This window comes from Mustela nivalis (genome assembly GCF_964662115.1).
Source record: "Mustela nivalis genome assembly, chromosome: 3".
Classification (NCBI taxonomy): domain Eukaryota; kingdom Metazoa; phylum Chordata; class Mammalia; order Carnivora; family Mustelidae; genus Mustela; species Mustela nivalis.
Genome location: NC_139022.1, coordinates 148,383,631 through 148,398,444, shown reverse-complemented (window position 1 = coordinate 148,398,444; position 14,814 = coordinate 148,383,631). Strand labels below are relative to the sequence as shown.

The 14,814-nt window shown below is 37.3% G+C and overlaps 1 protein-coding gene across 4 annotated transcripts in view; it reads right to left on the bottom strand.

Annotated features, from left to right (window-relative positions):
• The window catches only part of MROH2B (maestro heat like repeat family member 2B), a 64,274-nt gene that overhangs the window by 22,479 nt on the left and 26,981 nt on the right, over positions 1 to 14,814 (bottom strand). For all 4 annotated transcript variants that reach the window (XR_014310052.1, XM_082724651.1, XM_082724650.1 and 1 more), the window contains 6 exons: positions 12,960 to 13,076; positions 7,489 to 7,596; positions 6,749 to 6,901; positions 4,058 to 4,084; positions 3,183 to 3,302; positions 2,891 to 2,970 (listed from right to left, as the gene is read on the bottom strand). Coding sequence is in view for 3 of the 4 variants with exons in the window: in XM_082724651.1 (XP_082580777.1) it covers positions 2,891 to 2,970; positions 3,183 to 3,302; positions 4,058 to 4,084; positions 6,749 to 6,901; positions 7,489 to 7,596; positions 12,960 to 13,076 (605 nt within the window). In the remaining variant the exon portion in view is untranslated. The remainder of the gene's footprint in view (positions 1 to 2,890; positions 2,971 to 3,182; positions 3,303 to 4,057; positions 4,085 to 6,748; positions 6,902 to 7,488; positions 7,597 to 12,959; positions 13,077 to 14,814) is intronic.

Here is a 14,814-nt window from a genome sequence, read left to right as displayed (position 1 = left end):
CACAGGGGAGTAAAAGTCAGTATCAGCTGGGATAGGTCTATCAAAAGTGTTAATATGTTGATACAAGCTGGATAGTCTTTTCATCTTTACTGTCTGGCTTACTTTAAAAAAATCAATTTATTGAGGTATAATTTATGCACAACAAGCTGCATCCATTTAAAGTATGCAGTTAAATGAGTTTCACACCCATGAAATCACCACTATAATCAATAGAGAACACACACATTTTTCCTTATGCCCCTTTGCAGCTCATCTCTTCCTTCACAATGGCCTGGGCAAACATTGATTGGTTTTCAGTCATTAGAGATCACTTTGCAAGTTCTATAGGTGTTTGGTCCAAAGGAGAGTAGCCACTAGCAACACGTTGTTATCCAACACCTGAGTGTGGCTAGTTTGAATTAAGACATGCTATAGTTCTAAAACACGATGGATTGTGGAGAATTAGTGTGAAAAATCATGTAAAGTATCTCACTGCATTTTAAAATAACAAATACATGTTGAAAAGATGATCTACTGAATATATTAAGTGTAATTAATGAAGGAAAATAATTATTAAAATTACTTGGTCTCTTTTTTACTCTTTTAAAAGTGACTGCTAGAATTTTTTTTCCAATTTTTTTATTTTTTATTTTTTATAAACATATATTTTTATCCCCAGGGGTACAGGTCTGTGAATCACCAGGTTTAAACACTTCACAGCACTCACCAAAACACATACCCTCCCCAATGTCCATAATCCCACCCCCTTCTCCCAAACCCCCTTCCCCCAGCAACCCTCAGTTTGTTTTGTGAGATTAAGAGTCACTATGGTTTGTCTCCCTCCCAATCCCATCTTGTTTCATTTGCAACTGCTAGAATATTTTAAATGACATATGTGACTTGCATTCTAGTTTTATTGGACAACACTGTGTTAGAGCCTAGTAATTCTTAATTCATCTTCAAGATTTATTATTTGAGCTTCCTTTAAACTTCATTTATCTTTGTAAACACGGCAATCTGTGCCTTCCCTTACGTTGCTTCTTACTGCATTTTAGAGTAATTAGGTGGGTATGTCTTGCATCTATTTTACCTGGTAGGCAAGGCCATATTTTATTAATGATTATCTTTTTTAAATCTAGCTCCACGCCTGATACGTGGATGACACTGAATAATATTTATTGAACCAAATTGTCAGCTTTTATAATCAAAAGTTCAGAGAGCACTTTTTTGCACAGAAGTGTTCACCAAAATATTACTGAAAACTGACAAATATATATAAAATATACAAAAACTGACAAAATATAATAAGAGGTGGTTGGTTAAGTAATATGAGACATACTATACAATAAGTTATTAAGCAGCCATTAAAAATGGTGTTTGTGCTGGGGCGCCTGGGTGGCTCAGTGGGTTAAAGCCTCTGCCTTCCGAGCAGGTCATTATCCCAGGGTCCTGGGATCGATCCCAGCATTGGGTTCTCTGCTCAGCAGGGAGCCTGCTTCCTCCTCTCTCTTTCTGCCTGCCTCTCTGCCTACTTGTGATCTCTGTCTATCAAATAAAATGAGTAAAATCTTTTTTAAAAAATGGTGTTTGTGGGTTCCTGGGTGGCTCAGGTGGTGAAGCGACTGCCTTCGGCTCAGGTCGTGATCCTGGAGTCCCAGGATCGAGTCCCGCATCAGGCTGCCTGCTTGGCAGGGAGTCTGCTTCTCCCGCTGACCTCTCTCCTCTCATGCTCTCTCTCTCTCTCTCAAATAAATAAATAAAATCTTTAAAAAAATGGTGTTTGTTACCTCAGTATAATAAAGGCCATATAAGAAAAGCCTATAGATAATATCTATCAATGGTCAATGACTGTAAATGATTCCCCTAAGATTTAGAGAAAAATCTAAGATCAGGAACAAGATAAAGATGCTTGTTTTTTGCTACTTTTATTCAACACAATACTGGAAGTCCTATTCAGAGCTATAGGGCAAGAAAAAGAAATAAAATCCATCTAGATTGGAAAGGAAGAAGTAAAACGATCTCTGTTTGCAGATGACATGATCTTATATGTAGAAAACCGTAAAGTTCACAAAAATTAAAATAAACAAATTGAATAATGTAGGATACAAAATCAGCATACACAAATCAGTTGTGTTTCTATTAACAATGAACAATCAAAAAGGAGATTAACAATTACATTTACCATAGAATCAAAATGTTGAAAATAAGGGGTGACTTTTATTATTTTTTAAAAAGATTTTAGAGTTTCCAAGTTCTAACAATGAGTTTATATTACTTTTACTGCAGGGAGAAAATATTATTTTAAAAATTTGGTTAAAATCATTTCTTCCTGCAGGTTTAGTGCTACTAACCAACTAAAATATGATTAGGGCTTTCATAATTTTTAATAGGAATATTAAAATTTCCTTCTGCACAGAAACTTCAATTCTCATGTATCAATAAATGTGACTCCGCTGAGTTCATTATCCCTTTTAGTCTTTGAAGGGTTGGCCTCTCAGTCAGTCCTGTAAGTTTGAGAAGAGGGAATATTGGAGGGGGAGACAAACCATGAGAGACTGTGAACTCTGAGAGACAAACTTAGGGTTTTGGAGGAGGGGGTGGGGGAGTTGGGTGAGCCTGGTGGTGGGTATTAAGGAGGGCACATACTACATGGAGCACTGGATGTGGTGCATAAACAATGAATTTTGGAACACTGAAAAAAAATTAAATTAAAAAAAAAAGAGGGAAAAAGCCTCTATTTGAAAAAAAAAAAAAAACAAAACCCCAAACCCTACCAACCATTGATAAATTGTGTTCATTTGGGGGAGGGTACACTGGAGTATCCACTGATTGATAAGTCAGTTGATCAGAAAGAAGATCTTGGGGAGGAAATTTTTTTTTTTTTTCAATGAGAGCAAGAAAACTTCTCTACCTGAGGTATCTGATGGCGATTAAGGCTTTCCACCGAACGGGGCTAGCTAGGGAGTCCAGGGGCTCATCCCTGATGAAGTCCTGCAACACAAAGGGGTGAAATATTCTAGAAAGGATGTGGGGAGTTTCCAGATGCAGCTGCAGCCCCATTGGACTGTTGGGTGCCCTTGGTCCATATAATGGGAGAGATCTGTTACCTGGAACTGGTGCATTGTACCCGTTTAAAAAAGACAGCTCTGACTCTTGGAAACAGACTTTTCAAGACCTTGCTCATGTCCTCTCTGGACACTTACCAGCATGTAACCCAGCAGCACCTCTTTGTAGGAGAACTTGAATCCCTGATCCTCAGCATCGTGGACAGCAATACCAATCTCAGTGACAGTTCTTGTGAAACTCATTTGCAGATCCATGTCCTAACGCAAAATGATTCACAGTGTAAACCAAAGTCCTGGGTTCCATACTTGGTTCTATGAACTCAGTTCTTGACCTAGGATTGAACTTTGTGCCCAGAGAGAAATGGGAATCTCTCTCTCTCTTCTTTAGCTATTTCTACCTCAGTCTAGGGTCAAAGTTTCAGGGAAGTTAAAAACCAAGGTCAAATTCTACTCTCACCCCCCACTCCTGTCCCCCAAAGATTGAGGTTATCTATAGCAGTGGCTTTCAAACATTTTGAACCATTAACTACACAAACTGTAAGAAACAGTTTACAAGTCCACTCTGTATTTACATGCAATATATATATATATATATATATATATATATATATATATATATATGTGAACATATATGTATAATAACTGAAATGAAAGTTTTATGATACTTCTTGTTGCTAAATGTAATGTACTCTTCTATTTCTCTTATTTCACCACAAAAGTTTGCTGGTTGTGATCTATTCGAGCTGTTAGATTGATTTTATGGTCTTCTGGTGGGTCATAGTGCATGGTTCTAAGAACACTGCTCCAGGTTCAGTACAGCTCTCAAACCACCTAGAACCAAATATAGCTCTCTGTTCTGTCTTAGATTAGGCTCAGTGATCCTGGCTTCAGGATCAGATTGATTAGTCATATATCAGGATCCTTTCCTCTGGAATCAAACCAAGAGGACATCTGTGCTACTGCATTTCCAGGAAGCACGTTATGTATTCAAGTATATCAAATATATTGCATACCTTGCTCATCACAGACACGCCCAGAACCTGAAAAACCAAAGGCAAAAGCAGATACTAGAGCAGCAGTTAGAGTTCTGTCCTTCAGGAAGAAGACCCACCCCCAACCTGAAAACAACAGCTAAGCAGGACACTGAGTCTTCCTAAAGGGCAGGGGCTGTTTGCATCCTCCCCCATTTCCAAAGAGAGACCCTGTACATTGACAGACTTTTCCCCCAGGGAAGTCTAATCTATAGAAAGCAGCATAAAGAAATCAAGCCTTTGGGTTTCAAGCCTTATGATTTAAAGAGGTTCTACCAGACTTTGGTAAGAAGAAGAGTAGAGACTCTTGGCAGAAGGAGCAGTGAAAAGCTGTAAAATGAAAGTTAATAGGGCAGCTGTCTTTGGAACTGGGATACAGTCAGTTCTGCTGGGATGCTTGCCTTGAAAAAGGAAATTTGTCTCATTGAAATTGATATGTGAATACTTCTAGTATATTCTAAATTTTGTGTTTGCTTATGCACCGTTTTGTCCATGACAGAAGAAGATGAGCTAGTTGAACTGACTCGTGTAGGAATAGTCACACGAACACCTCAAACATGTCAGTTGATTCAGTTTACCATGTTATGAGCTGCTTCCCATTCAAATCTGACATTCTAGCTGATTTCAGATGACCTTTCTTCCCATCAGCATTTCACAATAACTCATCACTTTCCCAAGTGAATTCAGGTGTTTTTCAAGAAAAGTGCCATATATATATATATATATATTTTTTTTGTAGTGTTTCTGTATTTCTTAGATGGTCTTCAAAATTAGATGCTGGGGCACCTGGGTGGCTCAGTCTGTTAAGCGTCTGCCTTAGGATCAGGTCATGATTCCAGGGGCCTGGGATCAAGTCCTGTATTGGGCTCTCTGCTCCATGGGGAGCCTGCCTTTCCTTCTCCATCCCCCACACCCTACTCATGCTCTCTCTAGCTATCTCTCTCTCAAATAAAAAAGTAAAATATTTAAAAAAATAAAATCAGATTCATATTTTTTATATGTCATTGGTGGGGTTTTTGAATGTTGTGCCCCTCCCCCATTTTCTTCATAATCCCTGTGTTTTTTCTTCTTCTGTCTTATGTATATGTTGTGCTATGGAAGAACTGACTGTACCTTGAAAGTGTACAGTCATCCTTATCTAAAACATCTATATCTTGTTTCCTCTTGTCTTTTTATCATAATTTGCCTCAATGATTGACTAAAACTAATGTAACACAAACCATCTTTTTCAATTATGTTTTGCTTATTAAATTTTGGGTACATCAGAATCACCTTTTGGGGGGCATATTAAAAATACAGATTCAGAGATCCATCTCTGAAGACTGGGATTCATTAGGGATCTCTGTCTTTAACAGGGTTCTAGGTCATTCTCAGACAACTGAAGTGTGAGGATCACTGTCCTATTCCCTCCCACTAGCATGTACTTATATCTGTGATATCACAAGTTCCTTATGATTCCATTCTTATCACATACACACATGAATACATGTCAAGAACAGATTTATCAAACAGGTGGGGTGTGGAGAGCAAGAAGCGTTGATAAGGGAGCATAAGGTACAATCTATAACATCAGGTGTTGACAATCTAATGGGGGAGCAGATGTGCACATAATCAGTAAAAGCTTCCGGATGGATAAGAATCACTTCTAAATCTCCTAAAAATACAGATGTCAGGGGCGCCTGGGTGGCTCAGTGGTTAAGCCGCTGCCTTCGGCTTGGGTCATGATCTCAGGGTCCTGGGATCGAGTCCCACATCGGGTTCTCTGCTCAGCAGGGAGCCTGCTTCCTCCTCTCTCTCTCTCTGCCTGCCTCTCTGCCTACTTGTGATTTCTCTCTGTCAAATAAATAAATAAAATCTTAAAAAAAAAAATACAGATGTCAGATTCCAACCCAGACCTACTGAATCAATCTCCCTGAGAAATGGCTCTGGGAAGCTGTATTTCAAACTTGAACCCAGGGTGATTTTTAGGTGGCTAACCTGGTACTACTCAGCAAAATGGCCAAGTTGACAATATATCTAAAGCAATTTATTAAATATATAAGAAGTACTACAGGGGACAGAAAGGATCAGATGAATTCCAATTCAATTGTGGGGTTCTGAGGCAGGAATATTCCTGGCATGTTTGAGGAACATGGAGGACAGTCAGGGTGACTGGTATGAATGTGTGTGTTGGCCGGGGTGTGAAATGGTACAGCATGGGTAGGTTAATTAATGATGTATTCTTATTTGTTTAAAAATACATGTATTGCACTTCTTATTTGTGAGGCACTGTTTTGGGTGGTTTATCTATACCACGTAAAAAGTTATACAACCACCATTAGTAACATTTCAGAGACTATAACAGAGAAGTAATGAAATAGCTGCTCTAAAGTGTACTGGAGTAAATATTTTAAGTTCAAACTTGGGGGAGAACACTATGGGTACTTGATCTAGGAAGGTATCATAGGCCATGAACTACCCAAGACCTTAGAAAAGAAACAAATTACCTGACCCTGTTTCATAATGAATTTTTCTGTTCTGTTCTGTTCTGTTCTGTTCTCATCTTCCAAACATACCAGATGCTATCTTGCCTTTGGCCTGTATTCTTTGAGCATGAATATTCCCAAGAGGTGAGCCCTTCCAAGGTTTCGGACCCCTAGCTTGGAAATCGAGGCACCCTGTGCTCACCGTTACCTGAGAGCACTGGCCATAAAGAAAGAGGACTTGGGAAACAATGTCTTGATCGAGCCTGGTGAGGAGTTGACCCTTGGGAGCATGGAGGGCCACGGCGCCATAGATTACCATGACATCAGTCTTGGTCAGGCTCTTTTTCCCAGAAAAAATACCCTGAAAGAGAGACATGAAAGCTATGACTGAAGGTGTTTCCTTTCCTCCATGTTGCTTCCTAATTCTACGAACCACTACAGGGTTTAAGAAATGGGACTGGGATGATGAAAATTAGTTTAAAACTGATATTCTTCTCAGGACTGCCTTTGTTGTGTCCCACAGATTTTGAACCGTGCTTGTCAAATTTAAACACCTGGGACTGTGTTGTGGCTCTCTTGGGCTTTAAAAGAGATCCTTGTGAGAAAGCTTGGGTTATTTTTTATTTATTAAATCCCTTTTCTTCAGGGGTAGTGCAGTGTACATAGTGGAAACTGACCATGAGGCCTGAATGGCTGGTAGAGGGACAAACTGAGGCACACAAAGAACTCATTAGGACCTTCCAGGTCAGCACTAGTGACAGAAACTGGAGGAGACCCTGTTAGAAAGCTGGTCATTCTATAGGGTCCAGGCTTGGGAAGTTCTCACCTGAAATAAAGACCTGGGGACAGGGACAAGTATGATATGGAAAAGGATGTTCACTGAAGGAATCAGTGTGTTTTCCCCTTGCTGTGACCAAAAGCTTTGGAAGAGAAGGTTAGTCTTTTTACCTTACATCGATTCATGAAAAACTTTTCCCGATCTTGGAATGTTTTAAGAACTTTTAAAACAGTATCCAAGTGGCTCTCAGCACAATATCCTAAAATAGATGTTATTCCCTAAAGTCAGAAAAGATAGGAATTTTGAGTTTAACCATTCATTTATTCAAAAAATATTTATGGAGCACCTGTTATGTGTCAGGCACTCTTCTAGGTGCTTGGGACGCAACAGTGAACACACACCAAACTCTCCATCCTTGTGGTGCACACAACCAGGGGAAGTGACAGGGAAGTAGCATTAAATAAACACATAGATTCAGTAAACATGTAAATATATAGTACTTTGAGGGTGACACATGCTATGGAGTTATGGGAAACAAGGAAAGAGAATAACTGCTGCAGTTTAGGGGGAGTTCTCAATTAAATAGGGCAGATGGAGAAGGCTTCATAAACAGGGGTGACATTGAGCAGTGTTCTGAAATAAATGAGGGAGCAAGTCATGGGACTGTGTGGGAAGGAGAGTTTCAAACAAGATGGGGAAAAAGGTGTTAAAAAAATTGCCAAGAGCAATAAGATAATAGAACATCTGACAAGGAGAAAATAAATAACATAATAAAAAAACAGTTTCAAAAATTCAGTAAGTCTACTGGTTTCTGAACATTTAATATAAAAAAAAGGATTGTGTAAACATCTCAAAATTTCTGAGGAGAATGTATAGCAAAATATACCACAGGTTTTTTTTTTTTTAATACTAGGTGGTCTTTATTAGCCCTGGTAATTTTTCTTTTAATTTATTTTTTATTTTTTAAATACATACACTCCTTTCCTCCACATTTGCAAACATTGTGCAGCCTAGCTAGGGTAGGAAATGGCAAAAGGGCTTTGAAAAAGCTCCCCAGGTTAGGCTTATGTTTTCTCTAGGTTGAAAATCCAAGGTTATTTTCAGTTTGTAAAGTCAATGATTTTGAAGTTTATGATCATATGTTTAAGTTAAAAAGTCAAAATATGTCAAAAATATTTATTAAGGATAATTAAAATTCATTTTGCAATATTTTTACAAATCTGGTTAAATAAATGAAATATTAATATGAGGATGCTGGTTCAATATTCAAAAATCAGTCAACATGATACACCATATCAACAAAGGGGTAAAAACCATATAATCATTTCAATAGATGCAGAAAAAATATTTGACAAAGCACAACATCCATTCATGATAAAAACCCTCAGCAAGGTTGTTTAGAGGGAACATACCTCAACATAATAAGACCATATATGAAAAACCCACAGCTAATAACATACTCAATGGTGAAAAACTGAGAGCTTTTCCCCTAAGATCAGGAACAAGATAGGAATGTTCACTCTCACCACTCTCCCCACTCTCACTTTTATTCAACAAAGTACTAGAAATCCTAACCACAGCAATCAGGCAAGAAAAAGAAATAAAATGCACCCAAGTTGATAAGAAAGCAGTGAAACTTTCACCATTTGCAGATGATATGATGTTATGTATAGAAAGTCCTAAAGATTACCAAAAACCTAGTAGAACTGATAAATACATTCAGTAAGGTCACAGGATACAAAATTGGTATACAGAAATTGGTGTATTTTTGTACAGTAATAATGAAATAGCAGAAAGAGAAACTAAGGAGGGGATTATGCTAAGTGAAATAAGTCAAGCAGAGAAAGACAATTACCATATAGTTTCATTCATATATGGAAGATAAGGAATAACACAAGGGCCACAGGGGAAGGGAGGGAAAACTGAATGGGAAGAAACCAGAGAGGGAGACAAACCATGAGAGACTCTGGATTCTGGGAACTGAACTGAGGGTTATGGAAGGGAAGGGGCTTAGGGGATGAGGTAATTGGGTGATGGGTATTAATGAGGGCAGGGATTGTGATGAGTACTGGGTGTTATATGCAACTAAGTAATCGTTGAACATCACATCAAAAACTAATGAGGTACTTTATGTTGGTTAACTGAACATATGTACAAATATACAAATATATACAAATATATTCAAATAGGGACATAATTATAAGGTCAATTAATCTTTTGACAAAGGAGGCAAGAATGGTGCTGGAACAACTAGAAAGCTACATATAAAAGAATGAAACTGGACCACTTTCTTACACCATACACAAAAATAACCCAAGATGGATTAAAGACTTAAATGTGGGCCTTGAAATATAAAAATCCTAAAAAAAAAGAGCAAAGGCAATAGTTTCTCTGATATTGGCCTTAACATTTTCTGCCTATGCCTCCTGAGGCAAGGGAAACAAATGCAAAAATAAACTATTAGGACTACATAAAAATATAAATTTCTGCACAACAAAGGAAAGCATCAATACAACTAAAAGACAACCCACAGAATGGGAGAAGATATTAGCGAATGACATATCTGATAAGGGGTTATTATCCAAAATACATAAGGAACTTATAGAACTCAACAACCAAAAAACAGATATCCAATTAAAAATGGACAAAAGTCACGAACAGACTTTTCTGCAAAGAAGACATACAGATGATCAACAAACACATAAAATGATGTTCAACATCACTCATCAATAGTCAGAAAAGTGCAAATCAAAACTACAATGTGATACCACCTCACACTTATCAGATGACAAAAATCACAACCACAAGAAACAAGAGTTGGCAAGAATGTGGAGAAAGGGGAACCCTCTTACATCATCGATGGGAATGCAATTGGTGCAGTTACTCTGAAAAACAGTATGGAGTTTCCTCAAAAAGTTAAAAATAGAAGTATCCCATGACCCAGCAATTGCACTACTGGGTATTTACCCAAAGGATACAAAAACATAGATTTGAAGGGACACACCACTCTGATGTTTATAGCATCATTATCAACAGTAGCTAAGTTATGGAAAGAGCCCAAATGTCCATTGACTGATGAATGGTTAAAGAATATGTATTATAATATTTACTTAACCACAGAAAGAATGAAATCTTCCCATTTTCAATGATGTGGATGGAACTAGAGTGTATTATGCTAAGTGAAATAAGTCCATCAGAAAAAGACAAATACCATATGATTTCACTCATACATGGAATTCAAGAAATAAAACAGATGAACATATGAGAAGGAAGAAAAAGAGAGAGGGAAGCAAATCATAAGAGACTCGTAATGATAGAGAACAAACTGAGGGTTGATGGAGGTAGGTAGGTAGGGGATGGGCTAAATGAGTATTGTGATAAGTATTGGGTGTTACATGTAAGTGATTAATCACTAAATTCTACACCTGAAACCAATTTTACCATATGTGTTAACCAACTAGAATTTAAATAAAAACTTGAAAAGAAAAAAAAAGAGAAAAAAATAACAACATACTAAGTAAAAAGTAAGAAGTTAGAACTTCTGCTAAAATCTATCCATCAATGATATGAAAGATAACAAACAGTTCTTTTCTGAATATAGTTTCACAATAGCTATACTCTATTGCACTTTTAGCAAAGAATCATTATCCAATTAGAGTTGGATACAGAAGTTGTTTCCTGAAAACTTTTCACATTAACATCAAACAGAACCCACTTCTTGATAAAAAATGTCCGGAAAGCAGAACATTTTAACTCTTCCCAACTCCTCCCCCACCCACATATATTCAGATATAGAATTTGGAAAATATAAATCAAAGAAAATTAATAAAAAACCAAAATCATCCAGAATCTTCCACCCAAACATAATGACTATTAAATATTTTGGCATATTTCCTTCCAGTTTTTATAATTATAAAAATTAGGATCACTTTCTATATTCAGCTTTGTATCCTCATGTTTTTCATTTAATATTAAAAGTACTTTTCCATATTGCTAAACAATTTTCAAAAACATGACTTCTGATGATTGTGTAGTATTCCATGGATGATACACCATATTTATTATAACCCTCCCTTCACTGTTGGACACTTCCACTATAATAAATAATGCTGTGATCAATAAATGTCTAAATCAAATTTTTAAAAAAAGGAAAACAGAACTACCCTATGATTCACTAATTGCACTACTGGGTATTTTTCCAAAGAATACAAAAACACTAATTTGAAAGGCTATATGCACCCTTATGTTTATAGAAGCTGTATCTATAATAGCTAAATTATGGAAGCAGCCCAAGTGTCCATTTGTAGATAAACAGATAAAGAAGTTGTGGGGGAAAAATATATATGTATATATACATATATAATGAAATACTACTCAGCTATAAAAAAAAGAATGAAATCTTGCAAATTTGCAACAACATGGATGGAGCTAGCAAATATAATACTAAGTGAAATAAGTCAGTCAGAGAAAGACAAACACCATATCTTTTCACCCAAATGTAGAACTTAAGAAGCAAAACAAAACAAATGAACAAATGAACCAAGAGGGAAAAAAGAGAGAGGGAGAGAGAGAGACAAACCAAAAAACAGACTCTTCACTATACAGAACAAACTAAAGGCTACCAGAGGGGAGGTTGGCCATCTCTATGTCCTCTTTGAAAAAATGTCTATTCATGTCTTCTGCCTATTTTGTAACTGGATTATTTGTGTTTTGGGGTGTTGAGGGTGTTGAGTTCTGTAAGTTCTTTATATATTTTGGATACTAACCGATTACCGGATATGTTATTTGCAAATATCTTCTCCCATTCTGTAGATTGCTTTTTAGTTTTCTTGACTGTTCCCTTCACTGTGCAGAAGCTTTTCATTCTGATGAAGCCCTAAAGTGTATTTTTGCGTTTGTTGTCCTTGCCTCAGGAGGCATATCTGGTAAGAAGTTTCTACAGCTTATGTCAAAGAGGTTACTGGTTGTGTTCTCTTCTAGGATTTTAATGGTTTCCTGTCTCACATTTAGGTCTTTAATTCATTTTGAATTTATTTTGTGTATGGTGTAAAAAAAAAATGGTCTACTCTTATTCGTTTGCATGTTGCTGTCCAGTTTTCCCAACACCATTTTTTCAAGAAACTGTCTTTTTTCTATTGGATATTTTTTCTTCTTTGTCAAAAATTAATAGATCATATAATTGTGGGTAGTCAATTCTGTTCTATTGATGTGTGTGTGGTCTATTCTTGGGCCAATACCCTACTGTCTTGAGCACTACAGCTTTATAATATAACTTGAAGTCTGAAAATTGTGATACCTCCAGCTTTGCTTTTCTTTTTCAAGATTGCTTTGGCTCTTTGGGATCTTTTGTGGTTCCATAGGTAAAGGGGTTTAAGAGTGCACATCATGATGAGCACTACGTTATACACTTGAAACTAATATAACACTGTATGATAAATATACTGGAATTAAAATAAAAAAATAATGAAGCATTGACATTTAAACAGGGAAGCACCGTTTTTCTGACAAATTCTGTTGGATTATTTTGAATGTATCCATGGATTCTTGGTAAGTAAGACATTGTCATAAGACCTGCCGGTGGCTTTCTGGATGGAATTAATTACCATTGTCATACGAGGACATTGAGAGAAAGGGGTCCCACCTGTCGCTGATCCCCCAGTTGGTTGGGAGCAATCAGAAATTCCTTAATCTGTGAGCTTACAAAGTCTATATCTTGGCAGGATGCTAAGGTGGTTCCCAAGGCTTTCCAAAGGAATTTCTAGAAGACAAAAGATAAGCAACAGCATGTTAAAAATTGGAAAGAAAAACTCCAATGAAAAGTGGAAAGTGTTAAAACAGTCATACAAAGGAAGGAAATTTAGCTACTTAATTAACATGTACTTCTAGTATTATCTCTTCCTGAAAGTATTTTCTCCCCCCCACCCCTCCCCGGCAAGACTGTCCTTACCAGTGCTCTTTCCTATTCCTCTAGGCCTTATGCTGAGCCATGATAATACCTTTTACTCTCTATTGTAACGTTCAATTTTCTTGTTTGTCTTTGGGCTCAGCATTTCAGTTCTCCACAACAGAGGGTTTTATGGTCACTCTCAGTGTATAGTCCCTGGTAGCTAATAAATGTTCAACAAATGATTTTAGATACACATGGGAATGAAAATAAGATTATTTGAAGATGATGTCATCAGATATTCTCAACCTCCGAAGTATATCAACTTATTTTATTTAGGAAATTTAACCTATAATAGTTTTAAAAATAATACTTTGCCATCTCTACTATTATCTCTCTCTCAGGAGTAGGGTGAGTTGTCCAGAAGTGCTATAGCATGGTGTTCAGGTGAAGGAGAAATGCCATACAGGAACGTTTACATACATGTTGTGTCTTTAGTAAGGGACTCTGAGTGAATTGGGGAAGGAAAACTCCCCATGAAAGAACACTGACAAGAGAGTATGTGGGAAATCATTCTGTGGCTTCCACATCCCTTAGAGTTGGTGAGAATGTTGGATTCATTAAGCAAGCTCCAATATGGATACCTCTGTAATATCCAGATGGAGAAAAGGTGAGCAGAACAGACATGGCTTCCTCTTCTCTTTCATTACAAGCCATACAAGATTCAGAAGTAAGGCTGAGGGAACGGGGTAGCACAAGAGTGGCATCTGTTTGAACACCACAACATATGCCTGGATGTAAATACGTGTATGTACATGTGTGTATACATGTGTGTGTTACACATAGAAAAGATCTATAGTCTTGTGGAAGTAAGATACAAGGAAAATATTTACAAGAGAAGATACTTGCCATATGGCTAGAAAAATGAGGTCATGAAGTCCTAATTTGTTTTTTTTTAATTAATTTTTTATTTTTTTATAAACATATATTTTTATCCCCAGGGGTACAGGTCTGTGAATCACCAGGTTTACACACTTCACAGCACTCACCAAAGCACATACCCTCCCCAATGTCCATAATCCCACCCCCTCCTCCCAAAACCCCTCCCCCCAGCAACCCTCAAAAATTTTTAAATTTTTAAATTTTTTAAAATTTCTTTTCAGCATAACAGTATTCGTTGTTTTTGCACTACACCCAGCGCTCCATGCAATCCATGTCCTCTCTAATACACACCGCCTGGTTCCCCCAAACTCCCACCCCCACCCCTTCAAAACCCTCAGATTGTTTTTCAGAGTCCATAGTCTCTCATGGTTCACCTAATTTGTTTTCTAAGACTCAAATCATTTGTAGCTGTATAATATCAGATTGTCATCTTCTTATTTAAAATGTCCATCTGGTCACACACAGGAGAAAAAATTGGCCAGGTGCAGGCTTATTCCAAGGACTCTGCAGGGCTTAAAGGACTGTATTGGTTGAGTGGTCATTATGGATCAGAAGGAATCTATGGCACAGGAGGAAAGGAAAACCTGGTAACCACCAGTTGAGTTCAGTTAGTCCATTCAGGAGAAATTGTACAGATCAGTGCAGCTAGGGGTGAGCGATGTGCATGAGG